At 39.5% G+C, this 23,659-nt stretch overlaps 1 protein-coding gene and 1 long non-coding RNA gene across 3 annotated transcripts in view; one reads left to right on the top strand and one right to left on the bottom strand.

The window, feature by feature from the left end:
* The window catches only part of LOC307188275, a 78,922-nt gene that overhangs the window by 15,519 nt on the left and 39,744 nt on the right, over positions 1 to 23,659 (top strand). For both annotated transcript variants that reach the window (XR_013828880.1, XR_013828881.1), the window contains exons 2-3: positions 18,508 to 18,696; positions 19,417 to 19,539. This is a non-coding gene — a long non-coding RNA (uncharacterized lncRNA). The remainder of the gene's footprint in view (positions 1 to 18,507; positions 18,697 to 19,416; positions 19,540 to 23,659) is intronic.
* Positions 5,740 to 6,750, bottom strand: LOC307187739 (ras association domain-containing protein 6-like; the record flags this gene model as incomplete). The annotated part of the gene is made up of 1 exon (XM_079924208.1): positions 5,740 to 6,750. The coding sequence occupies exon 1, from the start codon at positions 6,724 to 6,726 to the stop codon at positions 5,740 to 5,742; it is 987 nt and encodes a 328-aa protein (XP_079780334.1). The 5' UTR covers positions 6,727 to 6,750.

Raw genomic sequence — 23,659 nt, 5'->3', positions numbered from 1 at the left:
GGGGCTGGGAGGTCTCTGGTGGCCCAGTGTCCTGAACTCGGCTCTTCTACCTCAGAGGCTCAGGCCTGACACCAGGCTGGAGCACCAAGACCCTGTCAGCCACACGGCTGTTCGGACCTCTGGGGTGAGGAGCCACTGCTCTGTGACTCTGACTAGAGGGGGCTGAGGATCCCCCAGAACATTAGGGATTGCGTGATAGGTAGTATGAGTCAAACACCTAATGGACCAGTCTCATCCTTCTTGTTTTTGAAACCTACCATTCTCCCAGCCACTCTGAAGCAAAGACTCAAACTCATGTCTACCCTTTTCTCTCCACAGCTTCCTGCTGAGTCAATCCAGTCCAAATAGTAGGGTCTCTTCCACATTATTTCCTATATTTATACCCTTCCTTTCCATGTCCCCTCTTTAGCTCATTGATTCAGCCATTAATTCACTCATACTTACTTATTTATTCTGAAAACCTTTAGAGTGTTAGTGTGTGCTTTGCAGAGTAACCTAGCCACTGAAATTTAAAGATTATTAAGACTTTTTATTCTTTAGGAGTTTAGAGAGTAGCTAGAGTGACCCGTATATAAAGAGCTATACTCACAATTCAGTGGGAGATAGAGGCAGGGCGGCTAAGAGGTTTGTAGAAATTTAAATTAATTTCCCCTGCTTTAGGAAGTTTCCACAGTGTTTGCACAATTAAATACAAACTCCTCACCCAGGCATTCAAGTGCTTCTACAATATGGCATCAATTTAACTTTCCAACTCCCACTTTTCCTGTGCATGTGGTACCCTATGCTCCAGCCAAATTTTCCCTCTCTGATCCCTGAAAATACCTTGAAGTATTCTTCTCTCCTCTTCTTCTGTGCAACCTCTTTCTCTGCATCTTCTGTAAAAATGCCACCCATACATCTGTGCCCCCTTGGAATGTTACCTCCTGTCTTTCCTGCCTTTTTGATATGATCTCTCCCTCCTTTCAATTCACAGAGCATGTTTTTTGCACATTCCTTATGTCATGATGTCAACCCTGTGTTATAATTATGTACATAATGGATTGTAGGTCTTTGAGGCTAACTGTGAACTACTTATTTTTGTTGATTAGAAGCTCAAAAATACATTAAATTTAATTATGTATGTGACAAGAAACACTTATTATATGAAAAGAAGGCTGAAGAGAGAGTGAGAGTGCTAGATATTTTCCACCCATTTGTGGCAAAGTTTCCCCAATTATTTAACCTCACAGTCTCTATATACTCACCAACAAAATGGGAATATTAATACCTGCCTTATATATCTTTTAGGATGGTGACAAATAAAAACTTAAAATACAGATATGAAAATACTTGAAAATTGTTGAGAAATCTGTTGTTGGTGACAGTACCGAAGATGTTAACAGGGATTTCTATGGAACGTTTTAAAATATGTCCAATACAAAAAATACATATTTACTAGTTTTTAACTTAGCCTATGATTCAAACCCTTTCAACATCCAGGAGCTGTCATACAGATCCTAAAAGATTTTTGCAGATAAACTTTGATCTGAGAATGTCTGCAACCAGTTCATTATTTCTACTTAGCTATAGATATCAGATTTTTTCTCAAAGTCCAGGTTCCATCTTATTTTATTGAAATAACATAAATTGTACTGTGTTCTGGAGCAGTTGCCTTTCACCTGAGAATGTTCCATCATTAACAGACTCCTGTGTCTTCTAGGATTTGTCATCAGTATTGTTATAACCAGGTTTCCTGATTCCTTTACTACCTTTTTCTTTTATAATAGTTTTTTGGAGTTCAGAGTTTTTGTTTGTTTGTTTTGAGTTAGCTTTTTCTCAAAAAACCCAGTGTTTCCACAACACCTGCCAGAAGCCTTCCTTTTCACATCACCTCACTATGATTACTTAGGTATAGTTAAGTTGAGAACACTAATAGTGTAATCAAGAAACATGTATTGAGTAACCACCATGGCAGAGGCTTCATGCCAGACAATTTACATACATAATTGCACATAATCCTCACACCTACCCCACTGAGTAGGTGTTATTATCCCCATTTTGTAGATGAGAAATCTGAAGCTCAGAGGGATTAAGTGTCTCTCCCAGGGTATGTCTTGATTCCAGTCCTTATTTGTCCTTTGATGATTCCAAAGCCAGGATTCTTATTTTCTCTGGTGCAATGCCTCCCAGATTTTCTTTAATTCCAGAGATATTTCTTCAAAGGCTGTCTTAACTTTAGTCTATAGTATGTTTGCTGATGGTAAACTTTGGGATTTTCTGCTTTTACATCCTCCGAATTCCCTAGTACAGCCCTCTTGGATACCAAAGACTCAATGAGTTAATGTTGAATGAAGTGTGTCAAGGAAAAGTCTTTCATCCTTATAAACTGTGCCTCAGTTACATTAAGTATTTTGTTAGCATTGTTCTTTTCCTGGATCAGTTCTTATAGACTAGTGGTTAATCCCTAAGTTTTTCTATAATGAGTTATAACCAGTTAACTTTTTCGTCGTTTCCTTGGCCTTGTATTCAAGCATTGATGGTTGCCTGAGGCCATCAAGGATGTGCTCAACTTCATTTGATCTTAAAAAAATTCCTGAAACATCTTATAGGCATCTGTGCTCAACTTCATTTGATCTTAAAAAAATCCTGAAACATCTTATAGGCATCTGTTCCTTTGGTACAGGATTTCTCACCAGTGGCACCATTGACCTTTTGGTCTGGACAACTTTTTGTTACTGGGGGCTGTCTTGGCAGGATATTTAGCAGCATCCATGGCTATACCCACTAGATGCTGGTAACCCCTCCCACGATGTGACAAAAATGTCTCCAGCCATAGCCAGGTGTCCCCTGAGGAGCAGACTCTCCCACCACCTCCAGTGGAGAATTACAAACATGTAGTAATGGAGAGAGAAAAAAGAACAAAGACTTCTATCTCTACAACAAAACACACACTTCCTATTCACAGGTATCTTTTGAAGAAGCTGAGTATGTCAATTCTTAAAAGTGGATTTCATTTGCTTAAATGTGGAGCATGAAATTAGGTCAATAGCCACCTTTCCCTTAAATGTATGAGATACTCACTGGATTGCAAATTAGGTGAATTTTTATCCACCTTAAGCACTTATATTTGAATCACCTGTTCTGTGATAAAGAAGAAAATCCGGGATATTTTGGTTCTGCTTTTCCGCCCACATTGTGTATTTCAATCATATTAGTGAGAGTTGAGAATACGGTTGTTACTGATAGACATTCAGGGATGCCCAGGTCACAATGGCTGTGATTTGTCTCTTCCTGAGTTAACCTGACTTTTTTTCATTCATTATCCCATCTTATTTTTCCCTTTGAAACCATTTTCTACTTGACTTATAAAATGTACTTTACCAAACAGAACAGTTAATTACCCAAAGGGGAAACACCCTACCCAAGCTGAAATCTGGAACGCAAAATAATTAGGTATCTATGTTTTCCCTAAGCTGTCAAAGAAATCTATTTTCTGCCATAATTTTGGCAAACCCTTGATTTTCTGCTGAAGTCTGATTTCTGATTGTAAGATTGATAATGAATGTGGTTTCAGAGTATTAATCCTATCCCTTTCACAGTAGTTGTTCTCAGTGTTTACATGTTCTGATAATAGGGCTGTCTAAATAATTAGGGGATTATCCAATTACACTTCATTTCTCATTCTTCAAGCATTCTCATTCTTTAAATACAAATAACATATCTTTAGGTAATATTTTAAACTTTGGGCAACATTATTTCATTTAGTCTTCATTGGAAGTCCTGTGGGATCAAAGAGTAAAAATGAAAAGAGGCTTAGACAGTTTAATGGTGGGTCCAAGGAGCCGCAGTACTTATATATGTATATATGGATGGATGGATTTAATAAGTATTGGCCACCTAAAATGTGCCAGGCATAAGTCAAGGTCAGTGGTGCTCAACAGAAATAGAATGTAAGCTGCCTAGGTAATTTAAAGTTTTCTAGTTGTCACATTAAACAAAAAATAAACAGGTAAAATTAATTTAAATATTTTTTAACATTATAGATTGAAAATATTATCATTTCAACAAGTAATTAATATAAAAATTATTCATAAGATACATTCTATTCTTTTCTTTCTACAGAGTCTTTGAAATCAAATATCACAGTACCTCCCAATTAAGAAAAGCAACTATTCAAGTGTTGTGTTTTGAGGTTGTGGTTTTGGGCAGCACCTCTCCAGGGACAAGGATGGGGAGGCATCTAAGACAAGCTCTCTGGCGACATGAAGTTTGCCCTCCAGTGCAAGAGTAAGATAGTAAACAGCAATGAGTGAGCGGAAGAAGTAAACCCATGCCTTCTAGCTCAGGATCATCAACATTTTGGGGGAAGATACCGGGTGTGTAGTGCAGCTTTTCAGACTGAGTGTCAGGGCTGAGGCTGTCCAGTGAAAGTCAGCTGCTGAGAAGTGCTAGTGAAGAGCTTGGGTGAGTGAGAATGGGTCCTGGGGCCGGATGGCTTTGGGTTTGGTGAGGAGGGTGATCAAGTCTGAGACTTCAGGGACGTGACAGGTGGAAATAGGAATGGATATTTAAGAGGAGAACATCCTGCTGGAGGCCACGGAGAGTGGAACACCCTGAGGCTGAGGGCCCTGGGGTGTCGGGGACAGAGAAGGAAGAGCCATCATGGATGGACCCTCTCGGAGAGCCTGGCAGGCTGCTGTGGGCCCCACTGAGCCCCGTTGTCTGTCTGGCAAACCACCAGCTTTCAGTGGACAGCCTGGTGTATACACTCTCAAGGGCTTTCAAAAGAAAAAAAAAAAGGCTGCTAAGAGTGTGCCTTTGTTTTTTTTCTGTCCAAATCTTTTTTTTTATTCAATTGATTTTTATTGAGCACATCCAATACACGGGACACCATATTAAGTACAACAAAGTATACAAAGATGAATGTGACAGGTCCTCTGCCATTAATAAGTATAACATTATCTAGAACTGAATTTGAACTAATATGTAACTGGTAGTGAAATATTTGGACTACCTAAAACAAGGATGAACGGTTTTGTGACAAAAGTTTATATTCTTGTATTATGTAGAGATGACTCTGAAGTGAACAGATTTTTGCCTCAGAAATTATATCAGTTATCTATTGTGATGTAACAAATTATCCTAAAACGTAGCAGCATACTACAACAAACATTTCGTACCTCACACATTTTCCGAGGATCAGGAATCCAGGAGTGGTTTAGCTGGGATTTTTGGCTCAGGTCTCTCATGAGGTTGTACTCAAGCTCTTTGCAGGGTTGCAGTCATTGAAGGCTTGACGGGGGCTGGCCGATGGCGCACTCCCACGGCTGTGGGCTGTGGACAGGGTGCCTCAGTTCCTTGTTGGCTTTTGGGCTTTTGGAAGAAGGTCTCAGCTCCTGTTATAAAGGCCTTTCCCTAGGGCTACTCTGGATGTGGCAGCTGGCTCCCCCCAGAGCCAGCGATCCAAGAGAACAAGCAAGGAGGACACCGCAGTGCCTTTTATGACCTAGTCTCCAAAGCCACGCCCTGGCACTTCTGCTTTTCTCTGTTCCTTAGAAGCGAGTTACTAAGTCCAGCCCATATCTTGAGAGGAGGCGTATCAAAGACTTCACACATATATCTTAAAACTACCACGGTAGTGATGTTAACATCTCACTTGCATAATTTATTTGAATTTTTTTTGCATCTAGTAAAACTCTGTGCTTGCATATACTTCCTACTTTTTTGTTGGCAACCTTTTAATCATAAATTTTCTATTTCCTATTTACTTCGAAGACATTTCAGTATGATAGCCTTTTCTGTACTGAATTTTGTTATTGTTCTTTGAATCTCTCTTTTCTCTTCTTCATCTAATCTTTGAAGGATGGATTCCAGGAGAGAAAAATGAAAGTTAATATACTGAGCCACATCACTGCTAATTTCTTCTGCATCTTTATTCATGAGGAAAATGAGAGCATTCTTTTTGGATGGTGCCTGTAGCCGTCTATGCAGTAGCGGAATGTCTGTTTTCTTTAGCCGTCTCTGCTCTCCTGTCGCAAAAATAATGTAAAGTGCAAAATCCCGGGCACTATTTTCAATCTTAAATTTTTGGAGAATTTGCTTTATTACTTCTTCAGTTCTCATATCACTGTTTATTCTGACCTTAGTTTCTGATCCAATGGCTGGAGTGAAAATTGATGTTTCATGGTTATAAAAGTGTCCGTTCATAGAGGCCCTATGCTTCTGTCTGTCCTTTCTGTCCATCATCGGAGGCTTCATCCTTTTTCTCACCAGGGTTGCTCCACTCTTGGTTCTATAGAGCAATGGGGATTCAGGTTCTTCATCTGCATGAAGCTTCAGAGTGCTACTGTGATAAGATAAATAATCTTCCTGGGAATCTGTTGGTCCAGACACTGGAATCTGAGTCCTGTCCAAATCACTAATACAGTAAAGATCATGAAATTCTCCCCAGCGTGTCGTTCCCCTTTTGGAAAAGACATCTGGTGACTTCAGCACAGTGAAAGAAGGGATTTGCTTCTCATCTTGTGTTTTCCGTTGTATAGGCTGCTTTACTCCCCAGAAAATGTCCAGCGTTACTTCAGCCATTAGTTTACCATCGTCAGTCTGTCCATATAAGATATGCAGATTTTTCTGGTTCCTATAAAAGATGTTATAGGTCTTCAATAAAGAATGAAGCTGTTTCCTGGTAACGCATGTCCTCTCATTGATGTGGATCCAAGAAGAGGAGAGGTGAGCCGTCACAGTCATTTTCTCCCCCTTTCTGAGATCATCTGAGGCTCCCCTTAGCTGTTGAGCTGAACCTGCTCCGGAGAGCGTGTTCCCCTGCTCAGTTCCAAACTCTGATCATCGTTGGAGAGTCAGTGCTTGCTCACCTGTCCCGGAGGTGGAGCTGGGGTCGGAGACAAGCGCGGGAGGAGGGCCGCACACGCTCCTGCCCGGGCAGGGCTCCCTCTGCGCCTTGTTCAAATCTTTTAAAAGGCTCTTTCATGGTATTGAAGGTGAAGATGCTGAAGAGGCACCACTGACAGTACAAATAAGGACCTGATAAGTCTTTGGGTTTATACCTTTTAAGATGCCCCACCCTCCTTCATTCTTTCTTTCTTGCAGCGTTTTGTTTTGGTTTTCCTCCCGTCACTTGGAAGAGCCCCACTTGACTGGTGTCTCCTTTGGCTCGGACCACACCTGCTTGCGCTGACCTTGGCAAGTCTGGCTCTTTAATTGCCACACAGGCTTACCTGCTCCCTGTAACAACCACGTCTTTGGTCTCATTACCGCAGCCTTACCAGAGACGGGGAAGAGACTGTCTCCCATCCCATAGCATCCTATCCACGAGCAGGGAGGGGTGGCTGTCAGCAAAACTGTCCAGAAGTTGTGCTGCAAGTTCTCTTCTTTCCTCCTTACTCAATTCGTCTCTCCCCACGCCCTCCATGGACTTTATCTGATGGTGTCTGCCCCTTCCACCGAATACCTTGGCGTTGGCAGAGACTCATACTTGTTTAGTTCCTGGCAAAGTCTAGGCCGAGAGAGCACAAAAGTACGTGGTGGTTAGGCCCGTCTGAGGCAAACTAAGAAACTTAGAGTAAAAGATTTGGATTGAATGTGAAACAGCTGTGAGAAGAGGTCCTGATAAGCCCCCCTCTTTTCTCCTGATCAATCTCAGTGCAGTTGAGACCTACTTTGAACTCACTCTGAAATAGTCACACTGGAATATCCTAAGAAGTGCGTATTTCCAAGGCCGTGTGAAGTCCATTTCTTATCTTTTAGAGAGTCTCAATGTTTAGCAGAACTTTAGGCGTACTCCTGGCACACACCAAGTCTCTTATTATGGGCTGAGCTGTTGTGCCAGAGCTGGAGCTGGGCAGATGGCACGTCCCTCGTTGCCACGGCTGATGGAGCAGGTCCGGTGCATGTTTACTTTAGGGGGAATGGCGAGGCTCGTCCTGCCTCTCACAGGGTGGGCTTACACGGCAGCTTCCCTCTCAGGCACACCTGTGTCCAGTTGGGAGCAGGACAGGTCTCGGGAAGGTGGCAGCGATCCTGAAGTGTCTTTGTGCTGGTCCTCCCCTTGTTTACTATGCTTAGCTACCAGCTTGCAGTATTTTCAAGGTTGCAGAGAAGAGTCGTTGCACGACAATGAGATTTCTGGCAACGGGAAACAGAGCTTTCTTTATAAATGCTTCACTCCTGATCTCTCCCTGGTAGAGTGGGTGTGTGTGTTATGTGTGTGCAATGGAAGGGTATTTCTGCACTAGCGGGTCATCTAGTGTTCACTACCATGGACTCATTTTCTTTTTTGTTTCCATATGGAGTCCTTGTTTGGAAAGGTTTACCAAACAAAAGGACCCCCTTGCATTTATTAATGAATTTAAAAAATTACAACACAATTGACACTCATCGTCCAAATTCAAGGCATATAAAGGTTGAGAGTAGAAAGTGAAAGAGCCTGTTTATCTGTCGCTGTTTTCTTCCCCTTCCTGGAAATTACTGCTGTTACCAGTTCAGGTTACTTCTCTCCACTTCCTTTTCTATTAAAGCAATTTTGCACTTTTCTATTAACGTGTTGAGTACATAGAGAATATGCATATTGCTATCCATGTAATACATATCTCTATCCATATCTTCTTAACCTAGGTGAGAGCATAAGTCATGTAGTATCCATGTAGTAAGTGCTGTTCTGTGACCAGCTTATTTTATTCTATATTTTTCTGTATTTTTTTCTATAACATTTCTTGAAGTGATGCCTGGCCTGGCCTATGTACAGTTACATAGTGTTCTGTTGTGTGAATAAGCTATAGTTTAGTTAGTTATTCCTTTATGGTTGGGCATCCAGTTTCCAGCTCCCACCCCTTTTGATACCATAACTACAGTGCTGTAAGAAGCATAAACATCTTGGCACATATACCTTTATGACATTAAGTAATCATTATGTTTTTTGACACTTTTTTATTAACCAAAGACACAGGCAGCTCCCAATCAGTCTTTCTGATCAAGATGAGATCATGAATATTATTGCATTGAGCTGAAGTAATTTTGGTCAGAAACTTAAGAATGTGATTATTTAGTTAGCCTGTTCTGCCTAATTTAGTAGACATATTTGATATCTGTTAGACTCTTTGAAATGCTAAAAATAGTCTCTAGACCTTCCCCTGACCCCATGCCACCCCATTATATGACTGCCTTTGAGAACAGAAAAGATCTTACCCTGTTTGTGAGTATATTCTACCCATTGGTGTAAGTCACAGGGAAATAAAAAATTCGATAAAAAGCATAAACAATTTGACTGACTTTCTTAATAAAAGTGTCTAATTTGCCTGACTGAATTGATTTATTTGATGAGCTTAATCAGCTTTTTTTGGTACTTTGTAATTACTGACTATATGGACTTAGCCACATATACCAAATATACTACTAATTTTATTATTTTCAATCATAAATATCATGATAACCTAGTAATTTTTATCTTTTGGAACTTTTATAGAACTGCTTCATAAATTATAATTTTATTGGAAACAATAATCCTGACCTAGAGGAAATAACACTATAATTTGAATCCTAAAGACAGACCTGGGTTTGCATTCTGTTTACACCATGATTAGTTGTATGGTCTTGGGAAAGTCTCTTGACATCTTCGAATCTCAGATCCCTCGCGTGTAAAAAATGGGTAATAATGATACTGACTTTAACTAGAAGGGTTGTTAGGATTAAATAAAATGGTGTCTTTAAAAATACCTAGTTTAGGGCTTCCCTGGTGGCGCAGTGGTTGAGAGTGCGCCTGCCGATGCAGGGGACACGGGTTCGTGCCCCGGTCCGGGAAGATCCCACATGCCGCGGAGCGGCTGGGCTCGTGAGCCATGGCCGCTGAGCCTGCGCGTCCGGAGGCTGTGCTCTGCAACGGGAGAGGCCACAACAGTGAGAGGCCCGCATACCGCAAAAAAAAAAAAACACCCAAAAAACCTAGTTTATTGCTTGACATATTAGAGGCTTATTGTTATTATTAAGCTATTATTATTATTAGCTGATAAACGGACCACGTGTTTATATATTTGGAAAATACATGACTGGGCTTCCCTGGTGGCACAGTGGTTAAGAACCTGCCTGCCAATGCAGGGGACACGGGTTCGAGCCCTAGTCCGGGAAGATCCCACATGCTGCAGAGCAACTAAGCCCGTGCGCCACAACTACTTAGCCTGCTCTCTAGAGCCCGTGAGCCACAACTACTCAGCCTGAGTGCCACAACTACTGAAGCCCGTGCCCCTAGAGCCCGTGTCCCACAACAAGAGAAGACACCGCAATGAGAAGCCCGCGCACTGCAACAAAGAGTAGCCCCCGGGCTTCCCTGGTGGCGCAGTGGTTGGGAGTCCGCCTGCCGATGCTGGCGACACGGGTTCGTGCCCTGGTCCAGGAGGATCCCACATGTTGCGGAGCGGCTGGGCCCGTGAGCTACGGCCGATGAGCCTGCGCGTCCGGAGTCTGTGCTCCGCAACGGGAGAGGCCACAACAGTAAGAGGCCCGCGTACCGCAAAAAAAAAAAAAAAAAAAAAAAGAGTAGCCCCTTCTCGCCGCAACTAGAGAAAGCCCGTGCACAGCAACGAAGACCCAATGCAGCAAAAAATAAAAAATAAATAAATAAAAATTTAAAAACTTAAAAAAAAAAGATATGACTGAAACCAGAAGATGCCTCATTTGGCATAATAAGTCTTGCTATGAGAATTTAAAACTGTCTTTACAGTGTCCCTGAGAGAATAAAGTGGTTATTATAATAGTCACTTTATCCATTGGAAAACTGAGATACTGTGAGATTAAGCAAGCTCCCGTGGTGACACAGAGTGTCATTCCAGAGGGCTGACCTCAATACTTGGCCATTAGACCGACTGCTTTTTAAAGGATGGTGCCCCTTGGAACCGCCTTTAAAATACCGGAGTTGGGAGATGAGATTTGTGGCCATGAGACGAAAGGAGACAATCACTCTATAGAGACAGTCCCCTAGGTGACCATGGTTTGGCCCGCAGTGCATCTGAATCTTTGAAATCCCTGGCTGTGCTTTAACTAGGGAGGGGCTAATGTATTTTGGAATTCTTTTAAGAAGAGTATGATTTTTCTTTTTCAGGTGGAATCTTTTTAATCTGCCTTTTTGATCTTTCACATTGCATCTTGCAAACATCTCTTAAATGATTCAAATCAGACAATATATGTTTTACTTCTAAAAAATAGGTTTTTTAAAGTTTAATTAAGTTTGTGAGCCAGCAGTGGTCAAGGAACTAAAGACACACACACACACACACACACACACACACACACGCACACACAGATGTTTGTCTATTCCTCAAGCCTCAAGTCTAGCCCAATGTTTTACAAATTACAAGTGTTAAAGGGATATTTATTAAGAATTAGGCTTGCAGAAGGACAACACTTGGACCAAGGCTTTATGCTGGCAAACATCCTGGGACTCAATTTCTTTCAGGCGTGGTGGGATTTGGCTCCCTGGGTTCTGAGTTTTGGAATGAGTGTGGGGTGAGTGTAGAGGAGGGAAGAACAGCTCAAATTCTGTGGATCAGCCTTGGGCAGACAAACAATTGTAGACACACCATTTCTCTGCAAAAATTGTTTCTTTCTCATTTTGGATTCTGAATCACATCTCATTGGCTAAAGGTTTCTTATCAACCTCAGTGCTCCACATTAGAAATTCACAAGTATAAGACCTTAAAGAGATGTTCCTCTAAACTGCTTTTCCATATTAAGTGGGGCCCAAGAGGACCATTCCTGTGTAAAACATGTTGGTTTCTAGGGTCCCTAATGAGTATGCTTCAAGGAGACAGAGGACAGCCGCCCCTCACAATAAAAATGGAAGGTCAAAAAAAAAAAAAAAAAAAAAAGGAAGGTCAGAAATGTTTTTTTAAATTAATTTTTATTGGAGTACAGTTGTTAACTAGCACTCTGCTGTTTGGCTTGACCGCACATGGGGGTATTTTTAGGACCAGAACAAATACGTCACCCTTCCTTGTAGGGTAGATTGTATCTTTTTCTTTTTCTTATTGGAGGAATAGATAAAGAAGATGTGTCACCCTTCCTTGTAGGGTAGATTGTATCTTTTTCTTTTTCTTATTGGAGGAATAGATAAAGAAGATGTGGTACCTATATACAATGGAATATTACTCAGCCACAAAAAAGAACAAAATAATGTCATTTGCAGCAACATGGATGGACCTAGAGATTTTCATACTGAGTGAAGTAAGTCAGACAGAGAAAGACAACTATCTTATGATATCACTTATATGTGGAATCTAAAGAAAAGAGGGGGGGACAATTGAACTTATCTACAAAACAAATAGAGTTACAGATGTAGAAAACAAACTTAGGGTAGATTGTATCTTAAGAAAAATCCATAATTATTACTTTAAACTTAAGGCAGGAAATATTTCCAAAACTAGTCAGTAAACAGAACATTATAATCCAGCTGTTGTTGTATTTGTATAGTTTAAAGAAATGTTGGTCATATATTACTTAAAATTTTAGGGAGTTGGGCACCACCCAAATGCAGAACAGATTAATTTCATGGTTTCTATATGCATTTGCACAAATTAAAATATAATCCCTCACTTGGTTTTTTGAACCTCTTTCTTCAATTAGTTCTATATGCTGAGCCAGTCAGACAGCTGTTTTCAGAAACAGTCCAGTTTCTTCTATATGTTGTTATTGTACAGTTGAATTCCTTTATGTGTGTATGTCAATGTCACAAGACTAATGCCTGAATTGTAAGTTAACCATGCTGTATCAGTTTGCCCCAGTGACAAGTCCTGTATATCCAATTTTGCAAAATCGTTAGAAAATTTTCTGTAGAATTCTTCTAAGAGTGAACATAAACTTCTCATGGGCAGTGGGAGATTTCTCATCCAAACATCGAAGAAATGATTCTTAACTTTAATCTTTTTAAAAGGAAAGCCAATTCTTGGTGAGAATATTTTAATCTTATATTTTAACAAACTTTGAAGAATTTATTGATCTCAGAAAGCTTTCTAACAGCTAAATAATGAACCAAAGAAATCAACTCCAGTGGCCTCAACTTACAGTGAGGAAATCAAAAGTTGGGAGGTTAGGTGAAAATGAACTTAGTCATCAGTTACACCCCGGTCTCCTGCATCTAAGACTAGTTACTTCTCGCTGTCCTTGCTGTTTCCTCTAATAATGGCATTTAACAGATGGACATGTATGTTCTTTAGTAATTCTTAAAGGGGAACAATTAGTGAACTATGTTTTGTTTAGATATTTTCCCTGCTTCACTTTCTCTATATAACTTCTTTTTTGTTCACAGATGTATTAAAATATTCTTTAAGAAGTGTAATCACTTTATGAAACTGGATTTTCACGCATATGACAAAGATTAGTTGTGCATCCAGTTTGTGTTTGGGTTCATGATAGGCGTTACCAAGAGATGGAAAAATGAGTCAGTCTCCTATATGGAACTCCAAACATTCAGAAAAAAATAATTGATGTCTATATATAAAATATTTTCACAAACATGATCTCCTTTATCTGCCAATGTTATAGAAAATCTTTTATGGTTATGGGAGGGTTTATGATGATATTATTATTTTTTAAATTTAAGTATATTTGATTTCTAATATATTAGTTTCAGGTATATATCAGAGTGATTCAATATTTTTTAGGTTATGCTCCATTTAAAGTTATTACAGAATAATGGCTATATTTCCCCATGCTGTTCAATATCTCCTTGTTGCTTATCTATTTTATACATAGTCGTTTGCATCTCTTAATTCCATACCCATATCTTGTCCCTCCCCCTTCCTTCTTCCCACTGGTAACAACTAGTTTGTTTTCTATATGTGATGATTTATTTAACCAATTTTTCTGTCATGTTTCTACCTGTTGGGAGAGAGAGTAGAAATTTTTAGAGGGGCTGGTTGACAAATCATTCATTCATTCATGAATAAGCAAATACATTTGAGTGCTCTGTTCCTGATACTGTGCTAGAAACTGGGAAAACAGCTGGTATCCGATAGATATGATACTGCTCTCAGGAACTCCAAGCTGGTGGGAAAGTAAATAGTTTCACAAATACATATATAATTGTAAAGTATGATAAATGCTATGAAGGAAAAGGATGGAATGCCATGAGAGAGTATTACAAGGAGACTCGATTTAGATTGGGGAATTAAAAGAGGCTTCTCCAAGAAGTAAACTTTCAGCTGAGACCTGAAGGATGTGCAGTGGTTAGGCAAGGAGTGGGGAAGGGACCACTTGTGAAGTAGATGCAGAAAACAGGACAGCCTGCTTCAGGTACTGACAAGCATCATTTGTTCAGAGGCTGCGGGTGTGGGAGACAGGGGTAGAGCTGAGGCTAGCAGGTGATTACACAGCCTCATGGATGGGTTCTCAGCCACACAATGCTCATTCACTTATATGCCAAGTCGTATGTCACTGGGAGAGGATCAAAAGTGTTAAGATGTGGGAGGGCTGACAATGGTTATTGTTGGTTTCTTCTCTCATCCTTTTGACACTGCTGTCTCCCTGTTGCCCTGGGTGTTCTCCAAGTCTGCAATTGAACCTTACAGATCTTGCTTCTGTCAATTACCTCTTTCTGTAGTTACCTGGACCACATCTATTTATACCTGATACATGACAGCTCTAAAGCTCAGGCTTGTGCTAAGTCAGGAACCTGGAAGCAATAGTGGGCTTCTGCTCTGAAATAAGATTAAGTAGCTATTTTCGTCTTATTTTAACAAGGACGACTAGAGTAGTGCAAATCACTCATCAGTAAGAGTATAAAGGCAGATAATAAATTGTACCTTGGTATCTTTCCTCTCTGACTCCCTCTCATCTCTCTCCTAACTCTCTTTCCTCTCCTCTCCCCCTCCCCCTTTCTCTTCCTTTCTTCCTTGAGAAAACATGGACAGGGAAACTCATAAAATATAAATATTCTGCGTAGTAATTATAAAGCAAATATTCACGCAATCTTCACTCAGAATGCGAGAGAATGTTACTAGCACTCCAAAGTCCCCAGCAGGTTCCTACCCTAAGTAGTATCCTCCCTCCCTGCCAGACATAACCACTACCCTATTGTGGTATCCTATTATGGGATTATGCTACCTCCATACCTATTATAGTATTTATTTCCTTGCTTATCTTTATAGTTTTACTACCTAATTATGCAGGCTTAAGGATATAGTTTAATTTTGCCTGGTTTGCAGCTTTGTATAAATGGAATCACTTACAAGGCCTTCTGTTCAATCTGGCTTATTTTGATTAATTGTATATCATTAGAAACTTTTATTTGGAAACAATTTAAAATTTTTTAAAAATGACAAAAATAAAATTGTGCCAAGAACTCCCATTTACCTTTTGTCCAGATTTACCTACCGTTTACATTCTACCTCATTTGTTTTATTATTTATGTGTGCTCTTTCTCCTCATATATACATAATTTTTCTGAACCATTTGAGAGTAAGTTATATACATCATGGAACTTTATCCATAAACACTTTAGTGTATATTTCCTAAGAATAAGGTTATTCTCTTACGTCACCATAGTATAGTGATCAATATATAAATTTATATTGATACAGTACAATCTACTGCCTATAATGCAATTTTATTAAATAACCCTTTATAGCAATTTTCCCCTTTCAGTGAAGGTTTCTCTTTAGTATAGGACCCGGTTTAGGATCAATTATTGCATTTACTTGTCATGTCTTTAGTTTCCTCTAATCCTGGATAATTCCTCACCCTTTCTTCCTTTTTTTATATAATAATAACTTTTGTAATACATGCACTTCCCTACTCCTTTTAAAATAGAATGTTCCTCATTTTGTGTTTGTTTGGTTCAACATTATTGAAGATTTTTCCATGCTGTATTTTTTGCAGTTTTTTTCATTTTTATTGCTAAATCATGTGTGTAACATTTTAAACATATGGACGCAAATGTCACAGTTAATAATTATTTCACATGTTCTTATAACTTTTGTTAAAGAGAGAAATTAACTGAACTAGTATGATACTGAATTTTCCTTTTATGAGAAAATCCCAGCCAGTACGTCTACAGTGCTGTACCCAGTTTACCTGGTGGAAGCTACCTGATGCCGAAATGATGACCCAGAAGAAATAAACACTCTCTGAATAATCAGGATTGCCAACCCAAACCCACAAAATGATTGTAATCACAATCCTAAGACTTCAGCTTTAAATATTTGTTCTGAAAAGACACAAAATTATCAGTCACTGAAGACATTGAACTAGGATCAGGGGCTATTAGGATGTGCAGTTAATTGGAAAATGACTAGTGATGGATAAACCTCAGAAACTCTAATATTCAGGGATGCATATGTGAAACTTTTAAAAATACTTTTAATCAAATGGGCTCAAATCCTTTTGGTTAAACCCTTTTTCTTCAATTACTGGTTCTCTTTCTGCTCAAATGAACCAGAATTCATATGTTATTTGCCTTGCCTCCATCAAGATATTCTTTCTCATGTTTAAAAGTGATCATCTTTGTTGATACTTCACTTTGAAGTCAGTACAGGGTTGCAGTATGTGATGACTTTTATGATAATTACCTTACATTTGAGCCAAAAGAATTCCAAGAACTAATTTGGTTCCAGGAAGTGGTTTTAACTTTCATTCTTCCATGTTCAAAGTCTGTATTTATCTGTATCTTGCTTTTTTTTTTTAACATCTTTATTGGAGTATAATTGCTTTACAATGGTGTGTTAGTTTCTGCTTTATAACAAAGTGAATCAGCTATACATATACATATATCCCCATATCCCCTCCCTCTTGCGTCTCCCTCCCACCCTCCCTATCCCACCCCCCTAGGTGGTCACAAAGCACCCAGCTGATCTCCCTGTGCTATGCGGCTTCTTCCCACTAGCTATCTGTTTTACATTTGGTAGTGTATATATGTCCATGTCACTCTCTCACTTCGTCCCAGCTTACCCGTCCCCCTCCCCATGTCCTCAAGTCCATTCTCTACGTCTGCGTCTTTATTCCTGTCCTGCCCCTAGGTTCTTCAGAACCCTTTTTTTTTTTTAGATTCCATATATATGTGTGTAACTTGCTTTTAAAAAGGTAGATGCTCTTACATTTAGTATGTATACTTCCAGCTTCTCCAGAACCTTAACTTTCTTTGTAATTCTTTTCAATTGATTCAGATATTGAGATCATAGACAATATTTCCTTCTTTCTAGATTAGTTGCATCTCTTTAAGAAACTGATCACTGATGGTTGAAGACAAAGTCTGACACTGTGCTAGGTTATTCTGGCCTGATCCTTCTAACAAAGGTGTTTACTGGATTGAGAGATAAATGGAAAGCTGAGAATTATTATAGCATTTTGGTCATAAATAAAAGATCTCGATTTAATGATATGTTAGAATTTTGATTAGGTTTAGAGATTCTAAATTTCTGGGGAGAAATAATAATATATGTAGCTTTTTGCAGTGGGGTGGAAGGAGAAGTAAAACATTGTTATTTGAAGATAGCAGTCTGGCAGGCAAAAGGGTTTCCATGTCCACAGATGACTCACATTGAGAATAATGAGAGGTAGGTTCGAACAATGAGGCTGTACGAAGGTATCGGATTTCAAGAAAGTAAATTTTGGAGAATTAAGAAATCTGGTGAATAAGGTGCCGTAAGAGGAAGTAGAAAATTCACGAGCATGAAAGCAGCTGAAGAATCTTTTAAGACACCATAATTAAAGCTCAAAGAACCGCAGGCCTTCTGAAAAAAAGAATGTGGAACCTAACAAAGATAGTATGTGCCTAATACACTGGAGAAAGCAAGGAGAGCTGTGTAAAGATCTGAGAGAGAGAAACAAATCATTTCAGACCAATTGTCCTGTTTGCTAAACGGAAATGATAGGGGAGCTGGAGAGGTCTGCACAGAAGAGAAATGAATACAGAGTATTCTTTGAAGGTCTCGCTAAAAATAATGGACAGAAAGAATCAAAGTTTGTTATTTTTAGTCATTGATGATGGTTGGGAAAAAGGGTGGTAAAACAATTTTTAATCCAGAATGAAAAAGGAATTTAAAAAACCAAAAACAAAAACAGAAAGACATGCTTCAGAGAATAAAAGCCTGAAATAGCTGAAATGATTGATTTTAAAAAACAATCAGTTTAGCTCTTCAAAGGAGAAACTACACGGGCAACTGGGAACAATTAAATTGTAGTTTAATAAATAAATTATGAGCTTTCTAGATTTGGTTAGTTGGATAATTCAAGTGCATAAGGCCGTGAAGTGGAGGATTTGGAGAAAAGTTCAGGAAGATTCCTTCAGTCCAGAGAAACAAATGTTTTCGGTCTAAAAGAGACCCAAGAGCAGAATCAGCATGGAGAAAGCCATTTGGCAGGAAGAAGGAAATGAAGCATTTTTCCCTTGTGATTGAATAAAATAAATGGTGGTTCTTGGGACTATATAGGCAAACAGGGAGACATGTCAGTGGAATATCAGACCAATTTTTTTTTCTTTATGATGAACTTAATTCCACTAAACATTTGTTTGTTCTCACCCCTGGTTAGATGCTACCCATCTCTAAGCTCTCTCTAATGCTGACCCCCAGAGATATAACTATCAGAGGAAGAAGTGGGGAGCAGGTGATAGAATCTTTGAGGGCTGGAAGGAATCAAGTATTATTGAGACCAACACTCTCATTTACAGACGATGAAACAGACCTAGAAAAGAAGAGACCTACTAAAGATTAATAATTGGTGAGTGTCAATGATGGAATTTTGTCCTTCATTATTTAATCTCCCCTTTTACATTGATCCCCTTCCTCACCGTTTGGGGGAAATCTTTCCTTGTGGATAATCTGTCTGGGAGGAGACTGCTTCCCTCTTTCTCTGTGGCACTGCAGCCAAAGGAAGACAAATGACCTTGCCAATTACTCCCTTTTTCTGGGAACTTTGGCTCTGAGGGAGAGATGCAAAGATGTGGGAGGCTTGGAAGTCATCGTAACATCAATGGGACATTGTATGGACCTGACAGTTCTTGTTGCAAGACGTCTGTTGTGGCTCCAGTTGCCAAGTCTTTAGATTTCTCTGTGTGTTGTTCACTTTCTAAGTTGGGTCTTCTGGCCTTTTGACGATTTCGCATCCTTAATGTCCCTTCAGTGATATTCTCTTTTGCTTACCATAGCCAGAGTCTTGTGACCATGAGCCATGTTTGGTACCCCAATACTAAGTAAGTTGAGGAAATAAGTTGGGGAAACACAAATGCCTCTCAGTTTATTTTGCTTCCTATGGCTTAATTATTTCCAACAGACATCAGCATCTGTCCCCCAGCACTATTTGGAGGTGATGATGTAATGAGCTGTGATGTAATGAGCAAAACTATGTGTACAGGAAAAGATTTTCTAGTGGAAAAATGAACAACTCTTGTTTTTTTGCTCTTTGTTCATTGCTAACAAAAGAGAGGTATTTCCTTTTTAGGTGTCAAGAAGATAGTCATGTTTGTCAGATTGAAGGAATTCTCTTGCCCCAAGAGAGAACGCAACAATTTGGATTGTTCAAAGGAGAATGAAAGGATGAAAGAAGAGGGTGGGTTCTCTAAAGGTAAGCACTTGAGTCCTGCTTTAACACGATGCTTCGGAAAGTAGCAGCATCTTTGAAAAGGTCTCATAGTTGCTGAGGGACAGAACACCCAGTGCTTTAGCCTTGGCAACCTCCAAAATGTCACTGCTGCTAAATTGGCCAGAGAGACGGATACAGTCCATGGAGTCTTCAGTCTCCCATGGACCATGAAAACTTGTGATACATCTTACACCTGAAGGTTGGAAAAAAAATTCATGCTCATTACCTGTTTCATAATACTAAGCATCCAAATAAAAAGCAATAGGTTCAGACAGATGGTCAAGGAGTTTGTCTATAAGGTGTGAAACAATTGAATTTTGGGGGTCCAAAGTGAGTAGAATTTACCGTTATCATTTGATGTAGTGTGATGGAGCTGGTGTTGGCCCTGGCCCTTGTTGAGAAGACATAGTGGTTTCTTTTTCTTTAGAGAACAGATGACGATGAGTAGGAACTGGGTGCAGAGTAAGGGCAGTGGCTGTTAGGGAAGTTTTCTTTCACGTGAGTATATCAGGAGACCTTATTTTTTTGTATCATTTGGAATTTTTACATCTCATTCCTTCATACAAGTCATTCACTTCTTCATTTAATGCCCATAAATACTTACTGAGTAAGGCACAGTTGTAGTAGTTTTAAGATTATTTTCTTATTGGGTCCTCACAACACAATTTGCAGTACAGCAGCCATTTTATCTTCATATTAAATCGACCAAGATAGATTGATAACAGTCACACGAGTTGTCAATTTTTATCAGCTAGCAAATGGCAGAGCTCGTCAAACCCAAATCTTCAGAGGGCAGGTCCCAGTGTTTGCCGACCTCCCATCCCTGCCACCCTTGAAATTGTCACTCTGACTCAGTAACTGTGAGATTTCCAAAATCATACATAGCACAACATAGCTCTGTCCTTTGTGGCGCCATTGGTTTGTGTCTTAGCTTGTATTCCCTTGGAAGCTGTCCCTGCCTAAGATGAGGATTCAGTGTAAGTGGTTGGTTTGGGAGGTGAATGAAATACTAGGAGGGAAATGGGGAAGAGAGACAGGGAAGGGAAGGCAGCCAACAAAGTGTAGGTCACTAAGCTAGTTAGTTACTGACTTGGGCCTTTGGAGCTTAATCCCACTGGGGCATTTCTGAGAGTCACTGTCGATAGAACATATCCTTGAAATTTATCCTACCCTAGGAGTGAGGGAGCTGAGGTATTTTTATACCAACTCCTGTCTGTTCTTGTTGAGAACTGCTTCCAGGAAGGATTAATTCCTCTCACATCTGACCTGCCACATGAGTGGACAAAGTAGTCTTTGGTGCCCAGAGAAAGCAGGTTTGGGCTGTTGGGAATCAGGCCAAAATTCACTGAAGCAGAAAGGGCCTGGAGATATGGGACAAGGTTTTTTTTTTTTTTTTTTTTTTACATCTTTATTGGAGTATAATTGCTTTACAATGGTGTGTTAGCTTCTGCTTTATAACAAAGTGAATCAGTTATACATATACGTATGTTCCCATATCTCTTCCCTCTTGCGTCTCTCTCCCTCCCACCCTCCCTATCCCACCCCTCCAGGCGGTCACAAAGCACCGAGCTGATCTCCCTGTGCTATGCGGCTGCTTTCCACTGACTATCTACCTTACGTTTGGTAGTGTATATATGTCTACCAACATATATGCCTCTCTCTCGTTTGTCACAGCTTACCCTTCACCCTCCTCATATCCTCAAGTCTATTCTCTAGTAGGTCTTTGTCTTTATTCCTGTCTTACGCCTAGGTTCTTCATGACATTTTTTTCCTTAAATTCCATATATATGTGTTAGCATATGGTATTTGTCTTTCTCTTTCTGACTTACTTCACTCTGTATGACAGACTCTAGGTCTATCCACCTCATTACAAATAGCTCAGTTTCGTTTCTTTTTATGGCTGAGTAATACTCCATTGTATATATGTGCCACATCTTCTTTATCCATTCATCTGGTGGTGGACACTTAGGTTGTTTCCATCTCTGGGCTATTGTAAATAGAGCTGCAATGAACATTGGGGTACACGACTCTTTCTGAATTATGGTTTTCTCAGGGTATATGCCCAATAGTGGGATTGCTGGGTCATATGGTAGTTCTATTTTTAGTTTTTTAAGGAACCTCCATACTGTTCTCCATAGTGGCTGTACCAATTCACATTCCCACCAGCAGTGCAAGAGTGTTCCCTTTTCTCCACACCCTCTCCAGCATTTATTGTTTCCAGATTTTTTGATGATGGCCATTCTGACTGGTATGAGATGATATCTCATTGTAGTCGTGATTTGCATTTCTCTAATGATGAATGATGTTGAACATTCTTTCATGTGTTTGTTGGCAGTTTGTATATCTTCTTTGGAGAAATCTCTATTTAGGTATTCTGCCCATTTTTGGATCGGGTTGTTTGGTTTTTTGTTATTGAGCTGCATAAGCTGCTTATAAATTTCGGAGATTAATCATTTGTCAGTTGCTTAATTTGCAAATATTTTCTCCCATTCTGAGGGTTGGTCTTGTTTATGGTTTCCATTACTGTGCAAAAGCTATGAAGTTTCATTAGGTCCCATTTGTTTATTTTTGTTTTTATTTCCATTTCCCTAGGAGATGGGTCAAAAAGGATCTTGCTGTGATTTATGTCATAGAGTGTTCTGCCTATGTTTTCCTCTAAGAGTTTGATAGTTTCTGGCCTTACATTTAGGTCTTTAATCCATTTTGAGCTTATTTTTTTGTATGGTGTAAGGGAGTGATCTAATCTCATACTTTTACATGTAGCTGTCCAGTTTTCCCAGCACCACTTATTGAAGAGGCAGTCCTTTCTCCACTGTACATTCCTGCCTCCTTTATCAAAGATAAGGTGACCATATGTCCGTGGGTTTATCTCTGGGGTTTCTATCCTGTTCCATTGATCTATCTTTCTGTTTTTGTGCCAGTACCATACTGTCTTGATTACTGTAGCTTTGTAGTATAGTCTGAAGTCAGGGAGCCTGATTCCTCCAGCTCCGTATTTTGCTCTCAAGATTGCTTTGGCTATTCAGGGTCTTTTGTGTTTCCATACAAATTGTGAGATTTTTTGTTCTGGTTCTGTAAAAAATGCCAGTGGTAGTTTGATAGGGATTGCATTGATCTGTAGAATGCTTTGGGTAGTAGAGTCATTTTCACAATGTTGATTCTTCCAATCCAAGAACATGGTATATCTCTCCATCTATTTGTATCATCTTTAATTTCTTTCATCAGTGTCTTATAATTTTCTGCATACAGGTCTTTTGTCTCCTTAGGTAGGTTTATTCCTAGATATTTTATTCTTTTTGTTGCAATGATAAATGGGAGGGTTTTCTTTATTTCACTTTCAGATTTTTCATCATTAGTGTATAGGAATGCCAGAGATTTCTGTGCATTAATTTTGTATCCTGCTACTTTACCAAATTCATTGATTAGCTCTAGTAGTTTTCTGGTAGCATCTTTAGGATTCTCTATGTAGAGTATCATGTCATCTGCAAACAGTGACAGCTTTACTTCTTCTTTTCCAATTTGGATTCCTTTTATTTCCTTTTCTTCTCTGATTGCTGTAGCTAAAACTTCCAAAACTATGTTGAACAAGAGTGGTGAGAGTGGACAACCTTGTCTTGTTCCTGATCTTAGTGGAAATGCTTTCAGTTTTTCACCATTGAGGATGATGTTGGCTGTGGGTTTGTCATATATGGCCTTTATTATGTTGAGGAGAGTTCCCTCTATGCCTACTTTCTGCAGGGTTTTTATCATAAATGGGTGTTGAATTTTGTCAAAAGCTTTCTCTGCATCTATTGAGATGATCATATGGGTTTTCTCCTTCAGTTTGTTAATATGGTTTATCACATTGATTGTTTAGTGTATATTGAAGAATCTTTGCATTCCTGGAATAAACCCCACTTGATCATGGTGTATGATCCTTTTAATGTGCTGTTGGATTCTGTTTGCTAATATTTTGTTGAGGATTTTTGCATCTATGTTCATCGTGATATTGGCCTGTAGTTTTCTTTCTTTGTGACATCCTTGTCTGGTTTTGGTATCAGGGTGATGGTGGCCTCGTAGAATGAGTTTGGGAGTGTTCCTCCCTCTGCTATATTTTGGAAGA

The sequence above is a fragment of the Stenella coeruleoalba genome, assembly GCF_951394435.1.
Source record: "Stenella coeruleoalba genome assembly, chromosome: 6".
Taxonomy (NCBI): domain Eukaryota; kingdom Metazoa; phylum Chordata; class Mammalia; order Artiodactyla; family Delphinidae; genus Stenella; species Stenella coeruleoalba.
Note: the sequence above shows the minus strand (reverse complement) of the source record. Positions and strands in the feature narration are given on the sequence as shown.